At 37.7% G+C, this 26,813-nt stretch overlaps 1 protein-coding gene and 1 long non-coding RNA gene across 4 annotated transcripts in view; one reads left to right on the forward strand and one right to left on the reverse strand.

Annotated features, from left to right (window-relative positions):
* LOC138924273 (uncharacterized) overlaps nt 1–26,813 on the reverse strand; it is a 79,928-nt gene that overhangs the window by 7,190 nt on the left and 45,925 nt on the right. The gene's annotated exons all lie outside the window — the stretch shown is intronic.
* NUP210L (nucleoporin 210 like) overlaps nt 2–26,813 on the forward strand; it is a 90,804-nt gene continuing 63,992 nt past the window's right edge. Inside the window, exons 1-10 of one of the 3 annotated variants that reach the window (XM_001495921.5) lie at nt 2–314; nt 1,834–1,970; nt 9,138–9,269; nt 10,193–10,286; nt 10,868–11,018; nt 13,464–13,596; nt 14,888–15,046; nt 18,747–18,815; nt 19,383–19,489; nt 20,701–20,841. In XM_001495921.5, the coding sequence (XP_001495971.1) occupies nt 115–314; nt 1,834–1,970; nt 9,138–9,269; nt 10,193–10,286; nt 10,868–11,018; nt 13,464–13,596; nt 14,888–15,046; nt 18,747–18,815; nt 19,383–19,489; nt 20,701–20,841 (1,323 nt within the window). In that variant the 5' untranslated portion in view covers nt 2–114. Of the gene's footprint in view, nt 315–1,833; nt 1,971–9,137; nt 9,270–10,192; nt 10,287–10,867; nt 11,019–13,463; nt 13,597–14,887; nt 15,047–18,124; nt 18,348–18,746; nt 18,816–19,382; nt 19,490–20,700; nt 20,842–26,813 lie in introns of those variants that run through there. The other 2 variants (XM_023641096.2, XM_070268127.1) reach the window with 2 other exon arrangements.

A 26,813-nucleotide genomic window follows, 5' to 3' on the forward strand; every position in this document is an offset into this window, starting at 1 on the left:
TTCCAAGCAAGACGGAGCGCCCACCTCCCGTTGACGTCACGCCTGTGGATTGGCTGATGATGGGACTGAGGGCGTGGCTGTAGTTGAGCGGGAACCTGAGACCCAGCAGTCGCCATGACTGGCTCTGGGGCCCCGAGGCGCCTAGGCTTCGGGCTGTTTCTCTGCTTGCCTCTACACCGTCTCTTGTTGCTGCTTCTGTTTTGGCTTGGGACCCTGGCAAACAAACTTAATGTGCCGCAGGTGTTGCTACCCTTCGGCCGGGAGCCAGGCCGAGTGCCCTTCCTCCTGGAGGCGAAGCGGGGCTGCTACACTTGGTGAGGGGTGGGGGGGTCACGAGGATGTGCACCCCGACACCAGCCAGTAAGGATGGGAGGGGTCCACTCAGTATAAGAGGCCACAGGAATGCTGTGTGGTCGCTCGCGCAAAGGGGCCTGTCCTTTCCGGGCGAGAGGGATGTCCCTTGAGTGGAGCAGAGTGACCAGACCGTCCTCATGTGGCCTGTCCTCGTTGTGTGGGATATCTTCAGTTTATGTGTGGCTCCTTGTTCTCAGGATGTGAGCCTGGCCTTTTCATTGTGTGTGTGTTGTGAGGGGTTGTCACTGTGAGGGGCTCTCAGGGCACAGGGAAGCCCCGTGGCGGAGGCCTCAGGTACGGGTGGCCACGGGATATGAGGACCTTGCAGTGTAAACAGCTAGAGTGAGAGGGCGTTGCCAAGGTCTGAGGACATTTATTTAGGAGCAGAGAGGCTTGGCGTGAGACGGTCCCCACTAACCAGATGAGGTGGGGTTTTCAGTGTGAAGGGGTCTCAAATCACAGCTAATTAGTGTGTACTTAACTAAGGATATGTTTACTCGTTCAATTTTTACAGTCTTGAAAGTAAGTACTATTACTCCCATTTTATGGATGAGGGAACTGAGGCCCAGACACCAAGAAGTGTAAACTTCTTCTAACATGAGAGGATTCATTTTGGGTGGAGATGAGATCTGCCTGTAATATATGTTTCCTCGCTTATATGAGGGTACCCTCTTGAAGTGTGAGGACAAGGGGTACTCACCTCTGGGGGGATGACTTTCTGAGGATGAAAAGATAGGATTTTCTGGTGTGAGAGGACCCAGTGATAGGTTGTGTGGTTACCTAACGTGTGAGGAACCTAACTGAAGTGGGCTTCGAGGTATCAGAGGGTTCATCCTAAATGGAGTGGATTCCCCTTTACCATCTCCTAAGAGAAGCACTAAGGTTTGTTCAAAGTGTAAGAAGTTCACCTCCCATTTTGTGAGGAAGTATAAGGGAATCAGGCTTATAAGGTGACCCAGTGTGATGTATTTGCTGACTGAGAGGATGATGCAAGGATCTTTCTAGCATTAAGCCATTCCTTCCATCCATCCAAACATATGAATGATTTTTTTTGTATTTTGAGTTGGACTTGCACCTCATAATTTAGGCAACCTTTCCATTTTAGATATCAGCAGCCTAGTTTCTAGAATTGGAGGAAACTCATTCCTCAGAGTATGAGAAAGTCCTGTCCCTCGTTATTGGAAACACAACATCAATCCTATTTTTACATACTGAGGGAAGAATGTAACAGTCTTATTTTAAATATTGGGAGAGGAATGTCATACTTCTGTAACTTTGCACAAGGGATCATTGGGAAAAGGTTCTGATCAGTCTCTTCTACTTAAATCTTGTGTCCCTAAGTAATGTTTCTGCTTTAAAGACTGTCATTTATACCTGGTAGTATGTAACATGGAAAAACTATAGGAATCTGTGTTCCATCAAAAGTTAATTTTAACCCACATTCTTATTTCATACTCTTTAAGTATTTTGTTCTGGCAGGCATTCCACCCATCATGATGCAGTAACTGTTGAGCCTTTATATGAAAATGGCACCTTATGTTCCCAAAAAGCTGTGCTCATTGCTGAATCTACCCAACCGATACGCCTCAGCAGTGTTATTCTTGCTCGAGAGATAGGTATGTGGAGAGAAAATACACTATGTAACAGTTCTTCTAGAGCAAAGAATCTGATATCTTTTATAGATGGTTAACACGAGTGTTGTTGGCTTCAAGTGATAAGAAGTAGAAAAAAGGATTCCAGCAATATGAACCCTAATTGTGGCATCCTAATCTGTGACTTTGTTTGTATATCCAGGACCTGGCATGGTGCCTGATACAGAGTGGAAACTCTGGTGGTTTGAATCAATGAAGCAAGGAAGGAATTATTTATTGGAACTAGCTTAGGTGTGTTAAGACTTGAGGCTGGTCTTGAGTGAGGCAAAAGGCAGTAAAAAGCTAGTACTTCTCTGGGGCCGGCTCTGTGGCCGAGTGGTTAAGTTCGCGCGCTCCGCTGCAGCGGCCCAGGGTTTGGATCCTGGGCGCGGACATGGCACCGTTCATCAGGCCACGTTGAGACAGCATCCCACATCCCACATCCCACAACTAGAAGGACCTGCAACTAAGAATATACAACTATGTACCGGGGGTTGGGAAATAAAGCAGGAAAAAAAAAAAAAAGATTGGCAACAGTTGTTAGCCCAGGTGCCAATTCTTAAAAAAAAACCAGCAAGCTAGTACTTCTCTAAGTGTGGTCTGTGAACCTGTATCATCACCATCACCCGGGAACTTGTTAGAAATGTAAATTCTTAGGCTGCATCTCAGACCTGCTGTACCAGAATTTCTGGGGTGGGCCCAGGGATCTGTGTTTTAACAAGCTCTCTGGGTGATTCTCATACATACAGAAATTTGGGAAGCACTGCACTAGTCTATTTTAGACCAGAGCAGCTCAAGAAATGCTATTTGTGTAAAAAACCAGAGCAGGGCTCTGCGTCCCTGGGTTTCTGGCACTCCATTGCTGTATTGATAGGCCAGAAATATCTGTATGACTGAAATATTTTGATAAATGATATTTCTATACTATGTTTTCTTAAAGAGAAGTTCAATATGTTTGGTATACTATATTTCATATAATTGAAGATACTGTCTATTGTAAAGCTATTTTTTTTTAAAGATTTTATTTTTCCTTTTTCTCCCCAAAGCCCCCCAGTACATAGTTGTATATTCTTCGTTGTGGGTCCTAGTTGTGGCATGTGGGACGCTGCCTCAGCGTGGCTCGATGAGCAGTGCCATGTCCGCGCCCAGGATTCGAACCAACGAAACACTGGGCCGCCTGCAGCAGAGCGCGTGAACCTAACCACTCGGCCACGGGGCCAGCCCTGTAAAGCTATTTTTTAATGTACCACTATAATTTTATGTGCCATCGAGAAAGAAAAGCATTGCCAACTAAACTATGCTTTTCTTCACTTAGAAATTTTACTTTATGCCTGCTGAAGAACTCTTTCACTTAATTAGATGGTATTTTTGTTATGTATTATTCTTATGCCTGATTAAAAAAAAGGAAAAAATAAAATAAACTGGTTAAGATATTTCTAAAACAACCTTAACATTTCTGCCTCATTTGAATCACTTTTTGACTGGAAATCATCAATGTCTGTGTTCATCCCCACAACATCTTCCTTTGTGCCATCAAGACTGTTAGTGATGCAGCATCTGTTAAAAGAATCAACTAAAAACAAAAACAGCTTGGGGGCCGGCTCCGTGGCCGAGTGGTTAAGTTCGCGCGCTCGGCTGCGGCGGCCCAGGGTTCGGATCCTGGGCGTGGACATGGCACCGCTCGTCAGGCCATGTTGAGGCAGCGTCCCACATCCCACAACCAGAAGGACCTGCAACTAAGATATACAACTGTGTACAGGGGCTGTTTGGGGAGATAAAGCAGAAAAAAGAAAAGATTGGCAACAGTTGTTAGCCCAGGTGCCAATCTTTAAAAAAAAAAACAAAAACAGCAAAAAGCTATAAGTATTGGGCCGTTTAGTTGGCTTTGCAATTATATAGAACTGTCTGTTTTTGTCTCCAGCTTTGGAAAGGTTCCTAGAACATCTGATTCACCACCTTTCCCACTCTATCTCCTTAACTATTCGGTTTCTAGGGAATAAAAGAGTGCTCCATTATTATCCACCAGATTTTCTTCCAATTACTGATACCCATTCTACAAGTTTTGATGCTGGCCCTTCTAATCTCCTAGATGCAGTCAGTGATAACTATGTCATGACTACTGCGTGGCTGACAGCAATTGTAAGATGTCAACAGTTATAAGATAAAATCCCACTTTCAGAGATGTTAAAGTGTCAAAAAATTAGTATTTTAGAATCAATTAAATACGGTATGAGAGTCCCCAAGCTGAGAATTTTTGAGAATCATGTGACGCAAGGCAGCTACAGTGGATAGAGAAGGATACCAAAGTCAGAAATGGATCATTGCGTTGGTCACATATGCTATATTTTAATGTAATTACTCTTAACTACATGAATTCATTCTGATATCAAAAGATTCATTCATACAATTGCTAGGAAAAATGTCAAATCTGATTCTCAGCTTAATTTCATCTGACTTGTAAATATTCCAAAGTTAAGTGTCTTTTAAATCAACTTTCCCAATTTTGCTATTAATACAATAATTGTGTACATATATGATGGAGATTCTCAATGATAAGTGCCAGTCTTCGTGACCTACCAGGTGCATTCTCATCTGAGTAGGAACAGGCACTCTGAAATGGGGGGAGGGGAGAAAAGGAGAGAACATTTTTGCAAGGGAAGCACATGCCTAAGATAAATTGCTCATTCATTTGACAAATATTTATTGAATTGCCTACTAACTAAAGGTGTCTCTAAAGGTAAACAGATTTAAGCATTCCATTGGCGTTTACGTGCTTAGAATTTTGTTTATGATATTTTTGGTGATACTGTAGTACAGAACATTAGTAACTATGACAGAGATGAAGGATAGAGGTGAGGAGCTTGAGGTGAGCATGTTCAGTTTGGTAGGAGTGCTAAATTTCTTTTGATTTTTGTTTTGTTTTAACTAGATATTACCTCTGTTTGGTAAAATAATATAAAATGTTCAAAGAATTATATAACTATAAAGGTTATATAATGGAAAGTAAATCTCTAACCTCATTTCTCCAAGAGGCAAACACTTTTCTGTATCCTTCCGGAGGTAGTCTCTGAATATATGAACTTACCTTTTTGTAGTGGAAAATCTAGACTTAACCTTAGGTATGGGACAGGGAGAGGAGTTTGGAGATGAGGGAATAAATTTTAGGTGAAAAAGCTCACATGGAGAATGAAGAAAGGGTTTGGACACCTGGATGATTTTGGTGGGAAGAATGAAATGGAGTGAACAGTACTTTTTGCACTGTGTGCAGCATGTGGTTGATGGTCACTCTAAATTTACCTATAAATCATCCAAGATAATTTTTTTTTCTTTATAGTCAATGGCCCCATATTGAATATCTTCCTGCTCTTGAAGTAGTCAGATGGGTAAGCATTGTGTGCACAAGACTTTCATATTTTTTGTGTGAGGTCACAGATGCTTCTGTTCTGCCATTGCCATGCACATTTCTCCATGGAAGAAAGGGATTGAATTTTCCATTTAATCAGTGCTAGATTATCCAGTGCCTAATTATCTAGTGTATATCATCTAAGCTCACCCTTCCTTCCTTCCTTTGTCATCCCTGGAACACTTCCTTAGTGGTATATTCTACCAACAGATCCTCTGAGATTTCAACTTGTCTTGGTTCTTGTCCATAGGCCCCCTATCTTGGTCTTCAATTCTTTTAATTTCAGGTTTTGTTCTTTAGTTAAATCAAATAGAAGATCAATTTTTAAAACATTTTATTTTAAAATGATTTAGATTTACAGAAGAGATGCAAAGGTGGTACAGAGTTCCCATTCACTCTTCACCTACTTTCCCCTAATGTTCCATTGATGTCCTTTTTCTGCTCTAGCATTCAATCCAAGATACCACATTACTATACTAAATTATTATATTTCTTTAGTCTTCTCTGAGCTGTGACAGTGTCTAGTCTTTCTTTGCCTTTCATGACCTTGACACTTTTAAAGAGCATTACTCAGGTACTTTGTAGAATGTCTCTCAGTTTGGATTTGTCTGATGTTTTCTCATGATTAGATTGGGTTATGCATTTTTAGGAAGAAAACCACAGAAATGAAGAGCCCTTCTCATTGCATTTTTTTCAGGGGGTACATGATATCAACATGATTTATCACTAGTGACGTTAACTTTGCTCATTTGGTTAGGTAGTGCCTGTCAGTTTTCTCCACTGTAAAGTTACCACTTTTCTCTTTCCATATGCTATTCATTAAAAATGACCATTAGGGGCTGGCCCAGTGGTGTAGTGGTTAAGTTTGCATGTTCCACTTCGGTGGCCCAGGGTTCACGGGTTTGGATCCTGGGCATGGACCTACACACTGCTCATTAAGCCATGCTGTGGCAGTGTCCCCCATACAAAATAGAGGAAGGTTGGCACAGATGTTAGCTCAGCGACAATCTTCCTCAAGCAAAAAGAGGAAGATTGGCAACAAATATTAGCTCAGGGCCAATCTTCCTCACCAAAACAAATGAAAGAAAGAAAGGAAGGAAGGAAGGAAGGAAGAAAGGAAGAAAAAAAGAAAAGAAAGATCATTGAGTTCAGCCCACATTCAAAGGAAAAGAAATTAAGCTTTACCTCCTAGAGGGAGGAGTGTCAAAGAATTTGTAGACATATATTAAAACCACCACAGTAACTAGTAAATATTTGGGGGAGATACTTTGGTATATCCTGTTTCTCTTTAAAGTTTCACCCACTAATTTTAGCATTTATCCATGAATCTTGTCTGTAGCACTTATTACTGTAGTGTTCTCATGGTGATTTTTCTATTTCCCTCATTCCTTCCACACTTATTAATAGCATTGTTCTATAAGAGAGATATCTTACATCTCACAAATAACTTCTCATTTATTTATTCATTCATTCATTATTTACATAACTGTGGACTCATGGATATTTGTTTTAATTTTGGTTTATAATCCAATAATATCATAATTTATTTTGTTATTCCAGTTTTTCTAGCTTTGGCCATTGGAAGCTCTTTCAGGTTGGCTCCTGTGTCCTTTGGGCTTACCCCATTTTAATTAATTAATTAATCTTAGTATTTCCTTATTTTTTATCACTACAACATGAGCCAAGCTCATCTTGTATTTTCCTTGCCCAGCCATTCCCTCAGAGAGTCCTGATTCTTTTTGTTAGAGAGCTATCTTTAGAAACCAAGATCTGGTGCTAGTGTGCTCATTGCTACTGGAGTGTCACTACTTCTAGGCCCTCTCAGCAGACAGTGCTAGGAAATGTATCTGTATACTAACTCATGTATATACACGTATCTATATTTATTTCCGTGTCTCTCTACCTGTATATATATTAAAATAAATATGAGCTCGTACTGATATCTTTGGTCCTAATCCTGCACAACAGGGTAACTTCTTTCTCTGACAGTGAGAAACCTGACACCCACTATCTACAATATATTTACTTATTTGTTGAACACTAATGTAAATATAAAGTAGTTCCAGGATGGTTAATTCAATTTTTGTGTTTCTTGTGAAGTACAGCTTTTCCTGAAGTAGCATATTTTGATGCTCCTTAATCTTTTTTGAGGGGCATTTACCTCTATTATCTGATTAACATTCTCCTTTGATTTAAAAATTTCATAAAGGCAGATCCACAGCTAGGGATGGAGTTTATCCCTGATGTCCATTGGTAATATTGGATATTGCAGTGGTAGTTACTTTGCTTTTTGTTTTTTGTAGATGAAGCTAAAACTAAAAATGTGTAGTTACCAACAGCAGAATGGGGTAGCTGTGTAGGCAGTTCTCTGACACATGGTGAATGTGATAGGTGGGAGTATAGTTAAAAGATAGTGCAAAACGATTTTTATTTCATCCTCATTTCCTTCTTTACTCTTTCGATTTGTGTTTCTGAATTTCATTATGGCTATCTTGATTGTAACTCTGGTTGGACTGGGATTCTGGTTGAATTTAGTACATGGTTCTCAGGCTTTTTAATCTCATTGTCCACAAAAAATTTTGAAAGAAATAAAGAGAGAGATTTATTGGCAGGACTGACATATGGTTGCCACCCTTTTACTTTTCTAAATAAATATATTTTAAAAATCTATTACCATAATTTTCATAAAAGAAAAAAACAATTTAACACTTCAAAAGTAAGGTAAAATGTAAGAATAATATACCTTAATGTACTTTTAAAGTGAATACATTTAGGGGCTGGCCTGATGGTGCAGCGGTTGTGTGCATGTTCTGCTTCTCAGTGACCTGGGGTTCGCCAGTTCGGATCCCGGGTGCGGACATGGCACTGCTTGGCATGCCATGCTGTGGTAGGCGTCCCACATATAAAATAGAGGAAGATGGGCATGGATGTTAGCTCATGGCCAGTCTTCCTCAACAACAACAAAAAAAGAGGAGGATTGGAAGTAGTTAGCTCAGGGCTAATTTTCCTCAAAAAAAAAAAAAAGTGAATACATTTAATTTTATTACTCACTTTTTTTTTGCTGAGGAAGATTTGCCCTGAGCTAACATCTATACCAGTCTTCTTCTATTTTTTAGTATGTGGGATGCCAGCACAGCATGGCCACTAACAGAGCAGTATATATCTGCGCCTGGGAACCGAACCTGGGCCACCAAAGCAGAATGTGCTGAGCTTAACCACTAGGTCACCAGGGCTGGCCCATTATTCACTTTAAAAAAAATTTTTTTTTTTTTTTAAGATTTTATTTTTTTTCTTTTTCTCCCCAAAGCCCCTGGTACATAGTTGTATATTCTTAGTTGTGGGTCCTTCTAGTTGTGGCATGTGGGATGCTGCCTCAGCGTGGTTTGATGAGCAGTGCCATGTCCACGCCCAGGATTTGAACCAACAAAACACTGGGCTGCCTGCAGCGGAGTGCGAGAACTTAACCACTTGGCCACGAGGCCAGCCCCTAAAAATTCTTGTTTTTCTCATTTTTCCTTGGATGGGTGAAAACATCCTTGTAGATCAGTGTTTGGGAACCACTGGTCTAGTGTCTCATTATAAACAGAGGCTCTTATATTTTGTCATTATGCTGTTTTCTTCCACAGGTTGAAAGCCACTGTCACAGCCTTTCTTTTTCATAATATTTAGAATAAGCTTCTGAGTGTTTGAGACATTTAATAAATTCATGACCTGTTGAATTAAATTATCAGTTTTTGGCTTCATTGTAGTGACTGACCATGAACTGCGCTGTGATGTTAAGGTTGATGTAATAGACAGCATTGAAATTATATCTCGAACCCGGGAACTCTATGTAGATGATTCACCACTGGAACTGATGGTGAGGGCATTGGATGCTGAAGGTAAAGAACTTCAGAGGATTCAACAAAATTACGATAAAGTCATACTCCTTTGTGTTTAGCACTTGGAAACAGCAGCTTGAGAAACAAAAGTAGATTGGAAATAATATTTATTTTCTTATATGAAGCTCATGTACATGAGGAATTAATAATTCTGAGTATGGGTCAATGAACCTTTCATAGAATTTTCCTGGTATGTTTAATTGTTGGTATACTTTCATAAAATTTTCCTGGTATATTTAATTGTTGATTATCTCAGAAGTTTTCTTAAATATCCATATTCTGCCACTGAGCTTCTACTGATAGTCCCTAGATTAAAAAGTAAGAACATTTTTTGGAATTTATTGCAACTCTGTTTTGATCAGTCCACTTTCTATAGGCCAAGAGAATTAAATGAAAATTGTGAAAAGGCTTTATAATTTTGAGTTTATCTTTTTTGAGATTGATGCTTTTAATATACTATACTAACGTTGTAATATGGTATTTAAATTTATTGCTTCTTTCTTTGTAAACTATTTAACAAAGACTAATGTTTTTAAATCTGAAAAATGAATGTATTATAAATATTCTGGACCAGTTTTTATAAAATTTTTGTTGAAGGGACCAAGATTCAGGGATGCCTGTCAACCCTAAGGTGGCTTTTATGTAGAAAGGAACAGAAAGAGAGGCATAATTTTTGTCAACCAGAAGTTAATCAGCTTGAGTCCCTTTCCCTCTGAGAAAGCTTGTACAGTAACAGCACTTATATTGTTTGTGTAGGGGTCTTCCTGGCAAATGTGTTTTAATTCCTTAATGATAGTGCTTCTATTTGTTAATGAAAGAGGCCTAAAAATAATTTTCTAGTTAGGTTTCCCTGTCTTGTTAAAGATACCTGAATATCTTTGAATGTGTGATTCTGTCTTGTCTGCTTTTGGCTTGCTCTACAGGAAATACTTTTAGTAGTTTGGCAGGGATGATGTTTGAGTGGAGCATTGCCCAGGATAACGAATCAGCAAGAGAAGAACTGTCTAGCAAAATTAGGTAAACTTGAAACGAAACATAAACTGTCTGACTTTGAAGGAGACATCCGCCTTTGGGTCACACACTGAACAGCAGCCATTTTTGCGGGCTTTGATAACCCTGCTGTCTGGACTTTTTTGGAAGAGATAAATTTACCAGGGGGAAATGTCTTTGATAGAATGACATATAGTATCAATGTAGGTACCTTTATGATAGTTTAATTTGAGCCACTGCAGAGAAGTTCATGAGTTCAGGACTATACAATTATTTGAGCCAGGTGTATCTTCTGGCAGTTTTGTTGTTCAAGCTCTCTGCACATGCTGAAATTCAGTGAGTGGATAATACCGAATTTCATGAATAATGAAATTTTGTCTTCGGTATCAAGAAATAGTTCTCAAACAATCCAAGTTTTGGTCCCACAACAGTTTTAGCCAGAGGTACATTTCTTAGTTTTCTTCTATCTAGTCCTTGTGCAAAACAAATTTTAAAACTTTTTACACTATATAGACATTGAAGAGACTATGTTTAAAGTTTCTTAGGGCCTTTTGGAAGAAGACTAATTGTCTGGTTCTACCAGAACAAACCTTATTTTATCTATTTAGGATTCTGAAATACTCTGAAGCAGAATATTCTCCCCCCACCTATATAGTTGAGATGGAAAAAGAAGAGAAACAAGGAGATATGATTTTGGTGTCTGGGATTAGAACTGGTGCTGCTGTTATAAAAGTCCGAATTTATGAACCATTCTATAAGGTAAAAAGTTTGTGCTATAAACTTTCATTTAATAGTCTTGCCTATGGAAAATATAGTTTCTTAAGTTTATCTATAGTAGAAGCCCTCTAACCTGATATGATTTGGGCCAATAGATGGTCATTTAATTGAAAAAGTTATTTGAAGTAGGTAAACATTAACAAAAATAAGACATCTTCTTTAAACGTGTTATTACCTAATTACAATTACAAATACAACTAGTGTTTTCTCTTAAAACATATAACTGCATTTTATTCACCAGTCCTTTGGTCCAAGACCTGTCTTTGACCACAAGTTCACTGGTTAGAAATATACATACTCTTTCTTGCATAAATTAGAATTTGTAGTTTCTTTTTCTTTTCATTTTTCATTTCATTTTATGGTCAAGTGAAAAATTAGACGTGTGAAACAATTTAAGTGCAGAATTCTCTATTTTTCAAGGATTTTTCCCCAATCTTTTACATTTCTCACACCTAATTTGATACCAGCACATTTTAGCAACTTGCCTTTAACTTCTTTTCAAAACATTTAAATTTTTTGTAGAAACAACAGCTCTCTCTTTGCATTCATTGTTTATTTTGTATTTTGTATTTTTATTTTTGGTGAGGAAGATTGGCCCTGAGCCGACATCTGTTGCCAATCTTCCTCTTTTTGCTTGAGGAAGATTGTCCCTGAGCTAACATCTGTGCCAATCTTCCTCTATTTTGTACGTGGGATGCCACCACACCATGACTTGATGAGCGGTATGTAGGTCCATGCCTGGGATCTGAACCCAGGAACCCTGGGCCACCAAGACAGAGCATGCAAACTTAACCACTGTGCCACCAGGCTGGCCCCCATGGTTTATTTTTTAAATCTAATTATAATTACAAATGCAACTGGCATAAATAGGTTTGGGAAAAACAAATGTCTTGGTGAGCATTTAATTCAAGTAGCAGGAATATAAGTGTGTGGACATCCTAGAGGGCAGCCTACTAACCTTCTGTTGGGTGAGCCTTCACAAGAATCACTATGTTCAGGGGGCCAGCCCAGTGGCGCAGCGTTTAAGTGCAGACATTCTGCTTTGGCGTCCCGGGGTTCACCAGTTCTGATCCCGGGTGCAGACATGACACCGCTTGGCAAGCCATGCTGTGGTAGGCGTCCCACATAGAAAGTAGAGGAAGACGGGCAGGAATGTTAGCTCAGGGCCAGTCTTCCTCAGCAAAAAGAGGAGGATTGGCAGCAGTTAACTCAGGGCTAATCTTCCTCAAAAAAAAAAAAAAGTTAAAAAAAAGAAAGAATCACTATGTTCGGGACCAGCCCAGTGGCGCAGTGGTTAAGTCCCCACGTTCCGCTTTGACCGCCGGGGGTTCACTGGTTCAGATCCTGGGTGCGGACGTGGCACCGCTTGGCGCGCCATGCTGTGGTAGGCGTCCCACATAGAAAGTAGAGGAAGATGGGGACGGATGTTAGCTGAGGGCTAGTCTTCCTTAGCAAAAAGAGGAGGATTGGCGGCAGATGTTAGTTCAGGGCTAATGTTCCTCAAACAAAAAAAAAGAATCACTATGTTCAACAGGGGATAGAGAGTGACTTGATCTGGAAAGTCAGTTGATTGGAGGTTAGTTAAAAGAATTTCTGTGGCATACATTCAAGTCTTACCTTTTCTTGTTTCAGCATACTGCCTTTTTATTTATCTACTCTTCTCCTTTAGAAGACTTGTCATTTTCTATTCTTAGTTTGAGTGACTTAAAAAGTTAATAAGTGACTTAGAAAATTAATATACTACTAAGATTCATGATCACTTTTTCAGGCTAACTGAAATTATGATTTTTAGTTAGGAATGCTTTTTTTTTTTTTTAAAGATTGGCACCTGAGCTAACAACTGTTGCCAATCTTCTTTTTTTTATTTCTCCCCAAATCCCCCCAGTACATAGTTGTATATTTTAGTTGTGGGTCCTTCTAGGTGTGGCATGTGGGACGCCGCCTCAACATGGCCTAGTAAGTGGTGCCATGTCCGGACCCAGGATCCAAACCCTGGGCCACTGAAGCAGAGCGTGCAAACTTAACCACTTGGCCATGGGGCCAGCCCCCAGGAAAGCATTTTTTTAATCTTTATAAAACATATTAAAAAGTATTTAAGATGTGGCCGGCCCGGTGGTGCGGTGGTTACGTGCTCACGTTCCACTTTGGCGGCCTGGGGTTCACCAGTTTGGATCCTGGGTGCGGACATGGCACCACTTGGCAAGCCATGCTGTGGTAGGCATCCCACATATAAAGTAGAGGAACATGGGCACAGATGTTAACTCAGGGCAAGTCTTCTTCAGCAAAAAGAGGAGGATTGGCAGCAGTTAGCTCAGGGCTAATCTTCCTCAAAAAAATTTTTTTTTTTAAGAAGTAAACTTTTAACAAGGAAGATGGCCTTGAGGACTTTGCCTATAGAAACTTTGGTTTTTTTCCTTCCTCTTTTAGAAAGTGGCAGCAGCATTGATACGTCTGCTTGTTTTGGAGAATATATTTCTTATACCATCCCATGACATTTATCTCTTAGTAGGAGCATATATTAAATACCGAGTTGCAAAAATGGTTCAGGGAAGAATGACAGGTAAGATGATTTATCTTTTCCTAAGACTAACATTCCTGAAATGCCTGCACTTGGAATTATTTTTCAAACACTGGAAATAGGTTTGGACTGATCTATCCATATTCTTTATAGGTTTTTCTTTTTTTTTCCTTAAGATTTTATTTTTTTATTTTTGCTTCTTCTCCCCCAAATCCCTCAGTACATAGTTGTATATTTTAGTTGTGGGTCCTTCTAGTTGTGGCATGTGGGACGCTGCCTCAGCATGGCTTGATGAGCGGTGCCATGTCCGTGCCCAGGATCTGAACCAGTGAAACCCTGGCCGCCAAAGTGGAGGACATGAACTTAACCACTTGGCCATGGGCCAGCCCCTTCACGGGTTTTTCTTAAAGGCACTTTTTCAACTGAATGAGATATAGACAAATTGAGGGCTTTCTCTATAGCCATGGAAGACAGACTCAAAAGAAGATGAAATTCCCTTGACCGTAGTAAGCTAACTGCGGAAGACAATATTTTCCGAAATTGGCCATAGTAGTATTTCCAGTCCCACTTGCTTTTCCATGAGTTTGCCACTCACTTGAGAGGTGGGGTCTGTGTCCCCTCCCCTTGATCCTAGGCAGGCTTTTGATTGCTCCAGTCAATAAAATATGGCAAAAGTAATGCTCAAATCTTTTCTGCTGACAGGAGAAGCAACTCCACATTATGTATGCAAAATATTTCTTTGTGTTTTTAGATTTTGTGATAAGGTATTCCTTAATTGCTGTCCTTGAGATAATACTGGACAGAGATAGTCCCCATATCTTGAACAGGCTAATGCTTACTTTGCTTCAGTGTCCATAAGCATCTGAATTCTCTATTAAAACAATCACCAAAAATTTATTAGCTTTTGTAGGGCAAGTGAAGAGACTTTACCAGAAAGGACTTGAATGATCCTTGCAAAAGTTGTTTCTTGGGAAACTCAGTTTGTTAATTGAAAACTTAATATTCTATTGACCCAAAAATTCGCATTGAGTTTATAAAGTGTGCATTGGCTCCATTAACATTAGTCCTTTCCTTACTTACCTAGCAGGGATCCCTCCTGCTACTCTCACTTCACTGGTTTTTAAGAATACAAGAAATACCAACCATAAACTAATATGGCATTCCCCCAAAAGTGGCTACATGAAGAAATTCATCATAGTGGGAAAGAAATTAGAAGTAGATCCCTGTCTTATTTAGGCCTGCTTCCTGATTTTCCTCTTATAATCCAACAATACACTGTTGTCTGTTTGAATGGCTGTTCTCATTACATTTATGTATCTTTCATGTCTTACAGAGGTGGACTTTCCCCTGGAACATTATACACTGGAATTGCAAGACCGTAGAGTTTCATGTAATGAATCTCTTTCTGGGAAAGTGGCTTTACTGGATGAGAAAACAGCCATGGTGACTGCGGTCCAACTGGGCCAAATTAACCTTGTCTTTGTTCATAAAAGTATCCTTTTGTTCAAGTTTTAGCTGTCAATCTACATTTCCCTGAGCATGCTAGACATGTCCTTGGTAAAATAATCTGTTAAGAGTTATTATACTACTACTACATTTATTTTCTATGGGTTTAATTTTTAGCAAAGAACTATAAATTATTATTGTCATAATTTCTAACAAAGGGTGGGTAGAGAAAAGACTAGTTGGAACTTGGGATCTGTTGACTTTAGTGCTTATTTGCAGCCTTAGTCAAATTATAATTAAGAGACTGGGGAAAACAGAGTTTGGAGGAACTTGTGTGAATCTTATTTAATTTGTTCTTTACTATTTTCACATAAATAATTGAGAAAAGATGGTATTGTCTGCTTAATTTTTTAAAATATGATATTAAATGCTTAATTAATATTTGTTAAATTGAATTGAGAGTAATTTTTTTAATTCACTAAATCTGCTCTGTAAGGAGTGACCAAAGAGAGCTACCTAGAGCTCTGTTATAGTCAGTGAAAACAAAACAGAATGAAGGTTTAAATTCTCAGAAAATCGAAAGGTTTGGACTTCATTTCTCAGTGTTTGATTTTGAAATATTTCGTATTTCTGAATATTTCAATCTGAAAGAAATCAATTCATTCAGCAAATATTTATTATATTCCTACTATATGCTCAACATTGTTCTAAGTGCTGGGGATACAGACTGCTATTTTACTAAAGGTAGTTAGGGAAGTCCTCTCTGATAAGGTGGCATTGAAGCAACCAGCCACGCAGATGTCTGGGTGAAAGAGGAAATAGCAATTGCCAAGGTTCTGAAGCGGGAGCATGTTTGGCATGTTTAAATAAGAGTGAGGAAGACACTGCGGCCAAAGTACAGGGAACTGGAAGAAAGTAGTAGGAGAGATGATAGAGTAGAGGAGGGAGGGAGTAAATTATGTAGGGCCTCGTAGTCTTATTCTGAGTAAGAACCCATTAGGCTTGAAAGATAGAGTATTTCTTGTAGAATAGTATTACTATTTATATTATTTGTCTAAAACATATTAAGGAGAGTTTTTGGCCCGGAGTTTTTGTTCTCTAGTCATTTTAAGGTGCGTAGGACATTTATCAACAAATGCAATAGTAGCTACAAAATAAACTAACTCATTCAGTATTTTTTGGGCCCCAACTGTGTGTCAGGCATTTCCCTGAATTCCCCAGGCAGGCTTACATGATCTTTCTTTTTTTCGTGTTCTCAGTTCATATTGTTTTTTATTCAAAGTAGTAGATATTAAAATATGTTATATTTATCTATTTATATGTCTTTCTTGAGAACATGGATGGTGACTATTCATAATTTGTTCCAGCATCTGGCTTAGGGTAAGCTGGTGGTATTGTTCATAGAGATGAGTAATATAAGAGAAGGAACAGGTTTAGGGAAAAGAAAATTATGTAGTTTAGTTTTTCATATGTTGACTTGAAGTACCTGTGGGATAGACATCCAAGCAGAAATTTTTTTGTGTATCTGAAGGAGAAAGATTCAGGCTGAAGATAGATATTTGAAGTTATCAGTTTATAGATAGGTGACAGTTGAAGTTGTTGTTGTAGACAAAATCACCCAGGGAGAGTATATAGAGTGAGAGGAGAAGAGGGCCACAGACAGAACTGTGTAATGCCAGCTTTTAAGGTTCCTCTGGAAGAAGAGGAACTGTTAAGGAGGCCCAGAAAGAATGTTTATTAAAAAGCAGTAGGAAGGGGCTGGCCCTGTGGCCGAGAGGTTAAGTTCGCATGCTCCGCTGCAGGCGGCCCAGTGTTTCGTTGGTTTGAATCCTGGGCGCGGACATGGCACTGCTCATCAAACCCCGCTGAGGCAGCATCCCGCATGCCACAACTAGAAGGACCCACAACGAAGAATATACAACGATGTACCAGGGGGCTTTGGGGAGAAAAAGGGGAAAAAATAAAATCTTTAAAAAAAAAAAAAAGCAGTAGGAAAATCAAGAGAGAGGTGTTTCCTGATAACCAGGTGAGGAATTTACAAAGAGAATGTTCCTCGGGTGAAATAGGCAGAGATAAACACTGAGATGAAGATAGACTGAAAGGCTGTGGTAACTAGGAAGTCTTGGGTCACTTTGTCAATAAAAACAGCTTGGCTTTGAAATGAAGGAGGAAAACAAGATGGAAGTTTGACAAAGACATAAGAACTTTTTAAAGATTTTTAAGATAAGAGAAACTTGAACATGTCTGTAAGTTAAACAGAGAGAAAGATGGCAGAGATACAGGAGAAAAGAGGGCCAGCTGTTGGAGCAAGATTTCTGAGGGGCAAGAGAAAATAAGATTCAGAACAGGTGGAAAGATTAGATGGAAGGAAGATATCTTATTCTGATAATGGAGGAATGAATCGGTTTAGAGACCTATTGAGATCTGTTTCCTGGTCTGTAAAATGAAGGGAATGTTGTGTTTTTGAATTTCCTTCTAGCTCTTATGTTTTATGAATATTATATTAGAACTAAACCTAGATTGGTACAGAGTTGCCTATATAGTCTTTAAAAGATTTGCTTTAATGAATAGATAAAGGTAATCTTAATTAACAAATCAATTGTATGTATATCAGTAGCTTATTTGCAGTACTGAGGCAGCTTTAAAAGTTTGATCCTCCAAGTAGATTAAATATTATTTTACTTTTATTATCACCGTAGATAATATAGTAGTAAATCGTAACCTAGTGCATGACTGAATTAATACAATTTCTAAATTAGTATACTTAGAATTAGTGAATGTTTTCTGTTCAGTCATCTCAGTTATGTATTTCTCAGAGCAGAAATAATTTCTTCTTGGCTCTTGGATATAGTGTATTTTTTTTTTTAATTTTTTTTTTTAAGTTTTTTTTTTTTTTTTAAGATTTTATTATTTCCTTTTTCTCCCCAAAGCCCCCTGGTACATAGTTGTATATTCTTCATCGTGGGTTCTTCTAGTTGTGGTATGTGGGACGCTGCCTCAGCGTGGTCTGATGAGCAGTGCCATGTCCGCGCCCAGGATTCGAACCAACGAAACACTGGGCCGCCTGCAGCGGAGCGCGCAAACTTAACCACTCGGCCACAGGGCCAGCCCGGATGTAGTGTATTTTTGAGAGGGAAGTGTATTCCTAATTAGATTCTATATAGACTGATAGCAGAATAAATTTGTATTTATGCTAGAATTTAACTGAAGGGGATAGTGGGTAGTATGATGTATAAGTGACCTAGACATATCTTTGATGGCAAAGAGAAAACATTTTGGTCTTACAGATTTGCTGCAGATAGTAGAGAACAAACTTGTGATTTTTAAAACTTTCTGCAGATCCCAAGGTAAGTTGCTGGGCTGGATGGCAAGTCGTGCCCTTCCCTCCCTCTCCATCACCACTGTTCATTCCTTGGCCAGAGTGATGCCACTTTGTCCTGCTTTCCATAATGGGCTCCTGTGTAAGAATTTATTTGGAGAAAGGGTTCTGCAGCTAAATGAATATTAAAATCATGGAGCATGATCTTTTATTTCATCTTCCTCAAATTTGAAATTCAAGAATACCTGATTCCTGTGATGACTGTGTCCCTCAGACTTTTCTTAGAAGTGCACACATTTAAGTTTTGCTTTCCAAAGGATAATAAAAGAGAAATTTTGTTTGTAGGTTTATTATTTTTTTCTTTGGTAGCTCACATTTCTCTTTCTACCAACTGTCGCTCATATGATTTCCTTAAGCAAAAATTAAGATGTCCATATGCGATCTGTGTCTGGACTCCCCAATTGCACCATCTATGTTGTAGAGCCCGGATTTTTAGGTATTTTTAGATAATGATTTTCAGAACGATGAATAGCTTATACTATTTCACTAAAATGAATGCGTTAAAAACTAGAGCGCTTCTTTAACCTTCATTTTGAGACTTAACTAACTTCAAATTCAACCTTACTTTGACATGTTTTCTCACCTTGTTCTGGTTAAATGCTATCCACAAGAATGAAGCATCCTGAAACAGATTGTGAAAACATATGAAGATCCAAAAAAGAATCCTAATGTCCTTAGGCCATGTGAAACAATGAATCTGATTGAAAGAAGCTGAAATCTTGCCTGACACATTGGAAATGAGCAAAATTGTCGTTTCTTTTTGTGTACAGATATAAGTGAGAGTGTTTCTTTATACCTGAGATGAGCTAAGTTAAGCCAGAATCTTTGGAACCCCAAATTATTATACAATTTGATAGAGGAAACTAAAGAATATACTTTGTAAACCGTCTCCGTCTTTTAGCCAGTTTTGCTCTTTGAATCGCTTTTTAAGTTTGTATTTTTTAATGCATTGTAGAAAAATGTTGGCCTCTTCTAATATTTTTGTTTCTTGATTTGGGTATAGGTTTCACAGTCCAACCTGGAGACCGATGGAGTCTAGAGGTGGGACAAGTGTATGTCATTACAGTAGAAGTGTTTGATAAAAGCAGCACGAAGGTCTATATTTCAGATGTGAGTCTCTCTTTTGTATTTGTCTCGCCCCTTATACGGATAACTCCTTGAGTTGGCCATCTTTCTAGCTAGGAAGCCTTTTTTTTTCTTTTGCTTCCAGATTTTACCTTTGGAAAGTTACTACTTTATTATTATTATTATTAAATAGTTCTGTCCTTGAAGAATGCTAAACCAGAAATAAAAGATACAATTGGGTCAGAATTATAGAGAAGAGTTGAAGACAGCACCAGTGATAAAACTTTGGAGGGGATCCTCATTCAACAACTTCACTTCAGAAATGGTTACCACAGTTTTGTAGTGGTGAGAGTAGCAGTGAGAACATCAGATGTGAAGTTTTGCATTCATTCTCCAGCGTCCCTTTTTTTTTTTTTTTCGCCCTGAGAACTGTCAACTTATGGAATGGCACAAATTACACTAAAATTTACATAAGCTTTGACTCTTTCTATTTCTGATGATTTGCCATTAATGGATCTTTCAAAAACTAGCACCATTTTAAAATTACATCTTTCCATATAAAAGAGATTTTTAAAAGCCCAATTTATAGCCATATATTTTCTTTTTGGTTGTTGTTTTTTTTAAGAGTTTATTTTTTTCCTTTTTCTCCCCAAAGCCCCCTAGTACATAGTTGTATATTCTTAGTTGGGGTCCTCCCAGTTGTGGCATGTGGGACGCTGCCTCAGCATGGTTTGATGAGCAGTGCCATGTCCGCACCCAGGATTCGAACCAACGAAACGCTGGGCCGCCTGCAGTGGAGTGTGCGAACTTAACCACTCGGCCACAGGGCCAGCCCCTATAGCCATATATTTTCTTATGATGTAATTTATGAAAAAGATGTCTGTATTAACAGGTGCTGTAACACTACTGTTGTTGGATTATATGTTTGGTGATAAATGTATACAATATTTCTAAGGGAAACTATGTACTGTGATGTAAAAGTCTGGGAAAATATATATAATCCTTGTATATAATTGTGTATTTGATTATAATTACTGATTGTAAAGATTTAATAAAATATGTAAATATTCTAAAAAAAAATCACATCTTTCCAACTTAGAATTTCCATGAAGGAAAGGAAAGATTTTATTTTTATTTTTTTACCCCCAGAGTGCATAGCGACACTTTTTTTCTTCTTTTTAATGCTTTGCGGATTGAGATGGCTTTAGGGAAAAAACATCTTTTCAGGTTTGTCTTGCTGTTGGGCTCCTTTCCAGAATCTCAGGATTATGTGCCAGTTCCTAAGAGAGTACTTTGAAGAGCAGCTAACTACTGCAAATGGATCTTACCATGTAGTAAAAGCCCTGAAAGATGGTATCGTGGTGATAAATGCATCTTTGACTTCCATCATTTACCAGGTAGGAATTAAAAGGACAATCTTTGAATCCTGAGAACACTGATGAGGCTTGGCTGACTTGTTGATTTGCAAGCAGATAAATGGCCTATCCCACCTTTATCTTTCGCAAAAGCGAGAAAGAAAGTGATAAACAGTACATTCAGTAGATTATACCTCCACAAATTTTCTGTTTCATTCTTTGTTATTGCACACGCCTGCATTTATGGTCATTGTGTATAAGTATCATTTGAGGTTCCTTTAAAGAATTATTTCATATACACATTTCCATGTGTCATCAGGTCTACATAGAGTACTTTCTATTCTAAAAATCCAAAGGGTTAATATGCCAATTTATTTAACCATGCCATGAACATTGAATTTTTACATTATTTCCAGTATTTTTACTATTGTAAATGTCATAACTGAGTATATTGGTACAATTTCTTTTCATTTTGGCTAATTTTCATATAGTATAATACCAGAAATAGAGTTTCTAGATAAAGGGATACGGAATGTATCTGTTTGTAATGCCCCTAAAATGTATAAGTACCTGATTTTTAACAGCCTGCTAAATTTATTTCCCTCTTCCAAACCTACTTTTTCTCCAGTGATCTTTTCACTCAGTTGTTTAAAACAAAATCCCAAGAGTCACCCTTGACTCTGCCTTCTTCCTCACCTTCTACATTCAATACGTTATTGAATGCCATGGCAGTTCTAAAAGTCTCTCAAACCCATTTCTTACTATCCCCACTGCTGTCTTTCGCCTAGACTTTCACAGTAGCTTCTTAACTGGTATTCCTACCTTTGATATTGCCCCTAGCTAGAATGATATTCCAAAAACAACAAAAATTATTATGTGTTTACTGTTTAAATTCCTTTGGTATCTTCCCACTGATTTTAAGGTAAAATTTAAATTTCTTAACATGGTTTTATAGGACTCTCTATGACAGAGATCACGAACTGGTGACCTGCAGACTATCTTGGTTTGTAGTCTTGTTTTTTATTTTGGCATTTAAGTTTCTTTTTAATTGGGAAATTTCAAATAAAACACAAGATTTCTGATTCACTAGATTATATGAAAATATGAGAGTGATTGGCTGAAATAGTGGCTACACCATTTAGACTACACTTTCAGTTTGCTCTGTTTTCTGCCATTCCCTCTTATTTTATATTCAGCTTAATAAACCTGTTTGTTATCTACGTGGTACTTGTAGGCATTTGAGTTTGTAACTCTACCTAAATGATTGTCCTCTGACAAATTCTCCAGTCTCAGGTCTTGTCACTCTCCCTGTCTTCTATTTCAGCCATACTGAACTTTCAGTTTCTAGAAAGAGCTTTGTCCCTTTTTTCCTCTAAGTTTTATTTTCATTTGTTTATTTTTGCTTTTATAAACAAATATTGTTCCTTTTCTCTACAACACTTGCTCCGTACTCAATATACAGGGCCAGCTTAAATATCAGTTCCTCAGGTATGTTTTCCCTTCATATGTTCTCAGAGCTCCATGAGCTTCCCAGATCATAATACTCATCATACTCTATTATTATTATTTGCTTCTTTCATTAGATTATAAACTTTGAGGGCAATGATTATGCCTACTTTGTTCACAACTGTTGCTCTAACATCTAGCAGAGTGACATATAGTTGGTACAAATGAGTATTTGTTAAATGAACGAACGGTGTTTGGATTAGTTATGGTCACATATATATCTCCAGTCATTATTAAAATATATCCAGATTTTTCAAGAATATTTAATACACAATGATTTTTTTAATCCGTTGTTATGGTATTTCTGGCAGTTTGACTTTATTCTGGAATCACTCTTCAATCACACAGATCCTGCTTTTTATTTATTTATGTATTTATTTTTTACTGGGCAGCCATTAAAAATGATGACACATCTTATTTTCATTGACACAGAAGATATTGATGATATTATTGAGTGAACAAAACAGGAACAAACATTATATATATTGAGGCCACATATAAATAAAATTATATATGCACATTCACACATATACTTATGGTAAGAGAGATTTCTGGGAAGATATTCACCAAAATGTTTGCAGCAATTAACGTAATTTTTTTATTAATTTTTTTTGTCATGGTAACATTGGTTTATAATATTATATAAATTTCAGGTGTACATCATTGTATTTCAGTTTCTATGTAGGTTACATCATGTTCACCACCAAAGACTAATTGTAATCAATTACCATACACATATGCCTAGTCACCCCTTTTGTCCTCCTCCCTCCCCCCTTCCCCTGTGGTAACAGCCAATCCAATCTCTGTCTCTCTGTGTTTGTATGTTGTCTTTGTCTTCTATTTATGAGTGAGATCATATGGTATTTGATTTTCTCCCTCTGACTTATTTCACTTAGCATAATACCCTCGAGGTCCGTCCATGTTGTCACAAATGGCTGGATTTCATCGTTTCTTATGGCTGAGTAGTATTCCATTGTGTATATATACACCACATCTTCTTTGTCCATTCATCCCTTAATGGGCATCTAGGTTGCTTCCAAGTCCTGGCTATTGTGAATAATACTGCAATGAATATAGGGGTGCATGTATCTTTACGCGTTCATGTTTTCATGTTCTTTGGATAAATACCCAGCAGTGGAATAGCTAGATTGTATAGTAGTTCTATTCTTAATTTTTTGAGGAATCTTCATACTGTTTTCCATAGTGGCTGCAACAGTTTGCACTCCCACTAGCAGTGTATGAGAGTTCCCTTTTCTCCACGTCCTCTCCAACACTTGTTATTTCCTGTCTTGTTAATTATAGCCATTCTGACTTGTATGAGGTGATATCTCTTTGTGGTTTTGATTTGCATTTCCCTGATTTTAGTGATGTTGAACTTCTTTTCATGTGCTGTTGGCCATCTGTATATCTTCTTTGGAGAAATGTCTGTTCAGATCTTTTGCCCATTTTTTAATTGGGTTGTTAGTTTTTTGTTGTTGAGTTTTATGAGTTCTTTCTATATTTTGGATATTAACCCATTAGCAGATATATGGTTTGCAAATATCTTCTCCCAATTGTTAGGTTGCCTTTTCATTTTGTTGATGGTTCCCTTTGCTGTGCAGAAGTGATGTAATCCCATTTGTTTATTTTTTCTGTTTGTTTATTTTTCTATATTTCTGACCCTGGCCTGGTCAGACATAGTACTTCAAAATATGCTGCTAAGACTGATGTCAAAGAGTGTACTGCCTATGTTTTCTTCTAGAAGTTTCATGGTTTCAGGTCTTATATTCAAGTCTTTAATCCATTTTGAGTTGATTTTTGTGCATGGTATAAAATAATGGTCTACTTTCATTCTTTTGCATGTGGCGGGCCAGTTTTCCCAACACCATTTGTTGAAGAGACTTTCCTTTCTCCATTGTATGTTCTTGGCTCTTTTATCTTTATTATTCACTTTCTTTTCCTTTGGATTTAATTTTATTTTCTTTTTAAAGTTTCTTATGGTGGAAGAATCTTATACTGGATCATTACATCTTTCTTCTTTTATAATATAAGCCCTTCTGCCATATTTTATTGGTCATTCAGACCACTCCTGATACATTGTAAAGGGAACTATATAAGAGTGTGAATACCAGGAGGTGGGGATCATTGGGGGCCATCTTCGAGGCTGGGTTCTCCAAATTGGTCCTGTGTTCTCTTATATTATTAGATTTAAAGATATTAATGACCCTGTTTTCAGTAATAAAGTGAGCCCTGATAGTCCATGACATTCAATAGCAAAACAGCTACTTAAATTATTACCTGTAGACATTACAGTCAAGTGCATGTAGAAGGCAAGACTTTTGGTTACCAAGTAGTAGCTACCATAAAACATGTTAGTAAAAATCAGGGATCTAATGTGGTTGATTGTTGTTTCTTAGTGTGCTGGATAATATGGGGGAAAAAATGATTAGATCAGGGGTTTAAATCCCCAACTTAAGTTCCATATAAGGAATCTTCTAGAGTATGACTACCCTAGAAGAAGCCTTTATTACAATATTACCTTGTTCTGCAATAATAATACAATTAAAATAAACAATAAAGGGATTTTTAAAAATTACATATTTAGAAACTTTAATAATTTACTTCTAAATAGCTCATACATTAAAAAGGAAATCATAATGGAATGCCATTGAAAATACTACATATCAAAACTTGTGGAAAGTCATACTTAGATGTCAGTGGTTATTTAAATAAACCTGTTAAGAACAACCGATTATCTAGACTTGGGATCTCAAGTTCTTTGTTGTCTGTTTTAGCCTGTATACTTTCCATACATTCTGAGAGTGCTTTCTAAATTGTCTTCCATATTAAACATTTAGTTTTCTACGGAGTTGATTCTGTTCTTTATGGTTGATTCTGTTCTTTACTGTTTTTATTGCGTTTTAAAACTCTTATGCCATTTAAAATTTTTATACATTTTTATCTTATTTTGTCCAGCTCACTTTAAATTTCATCCTGCACTCAGCCATGTCCCTCTTTATATCCCACTTTGTTGTCTTAGCTCTGCTTTTATCTTTTATTTCATGTCCATGTTTTCTCGTGGATACTGTTGAAAATTTATGTTCCCTGCAGTAAATATTTTTCAAGAGTATGTCATCCTCTGCCTTTTTAGGTGATATATTCTCTCCTTTTTACATATATATTATAAAATGTCTTCCTAGGACCAACTCATTTTGTACTATTACCTTATTCTTGAATTATAAGAGTTCTATCCAGGCCAAGCTATGTTTCCTACTCTCGGTAGATTTCTTCTTGTTTCTCTCACTGATCACTTAAATACCATCAGAATGATGCTCTCTCTGTATTCTTTTTTCAGCTTAACACAACACAAATTTATTATCTTATAGTTCTGAAGGTCAAAAGTCCAAAATCAGTCTCAGTGGGCTAAAATATAATGATGTTCTTTTAAACTGAAAGACTTGTTTTCTGTTTATGACCTAGCTACCTTAAGAGAGTGAGGAGAAGAATCAGGGGCATTATTGCAGATGTGAGACTGTTGATAAATATTTCAGGGCTTCCTTAAAAAATAGATAGATCAATCGATAGATAGATAGGTAGATAAGTAGGTAGGTAGGTAGATAGATTTTTGCCTTCAAAGGGAAAACACCGACACAGTTGAGTGTGAGGACTCCATTTTACTTGTATAGATTCACTCCTAAACCTTGCTCTTGTTTTTAAGCATGAGGGGAACGTCTTACCCAAGCATCTTTAAATGTTGTCTTTTCTTCTGAATAGCTTGTCATATCCCTATCATTTAGTTTATGTACTTAACTGATGGATGTCCAAGGCTCTTTCTTTCAGAAACTATAATTTCCATTCCTATGTTGAGAAAACTTTTTTTAAATTTAGGTCGTTATTGGCTTATAACTTTGTGTAATTTCAGATGTACATTATTATATACCAGTTTCTGTATAGACTGCATCGTGCTCATCACCAATAGTCTACTTTTCTTTTCTTTTTTTTAAAGATTGGCACCTGAGCTAACAGCTGTTGCCAATCTTCTTTTTTTTTCCCCTGCTTTTTCTCCCCAAATCCCTCCAGTACATAGTTGTATATTTTAGTTGTGGGTCCTTCTAGTTGTGGCATGTGGGATGCCACCTCAACGTGGCCTGATGAGCGGTGCCATGTCCTCTCCCAGGATCCGAACTGGTGAAACCCTGGGCCGCCAAAGCAGAGTATGCGAACTTAACCACTGGACCACGGGGCTGGCCCCCAATAATCTAGTTTTTATCTGTCACCATACATATGTACCCCCCCTTTTGCCCATCCTCCACCCTCTTCCCTTCTGGTCACCACTAATCTGTTCTCTTTATCCAGATATTTGTTTATCTTCCACATAGGAGTGAAATCATATGGTCTTTGTCTTTCTCTGTCTGGCTTATTTCTCCAAAAGTAATAATCTCAAGGTCCATCCATGTTGTTGCAAATGGGACGCTTTTGTCTTTTTTATGGCTGAGTAGTATTCCTTTATATACATATATATACCACAT

The sequence above is a fragment of the Equus caballus genome, chromosome 5, assembly GCF_041296265.1.
Source record: "Equus caballus isolate H_3958 breed thoroughbred chromosome 5, TB-T2T, whole genome shotgun sequence".
NCBI classification, from domain to species: Eukaryota; Metazoa; Chordata; class Mammalia; order Perissodactyla; family Equidae; genus Equus; species Equus caballus.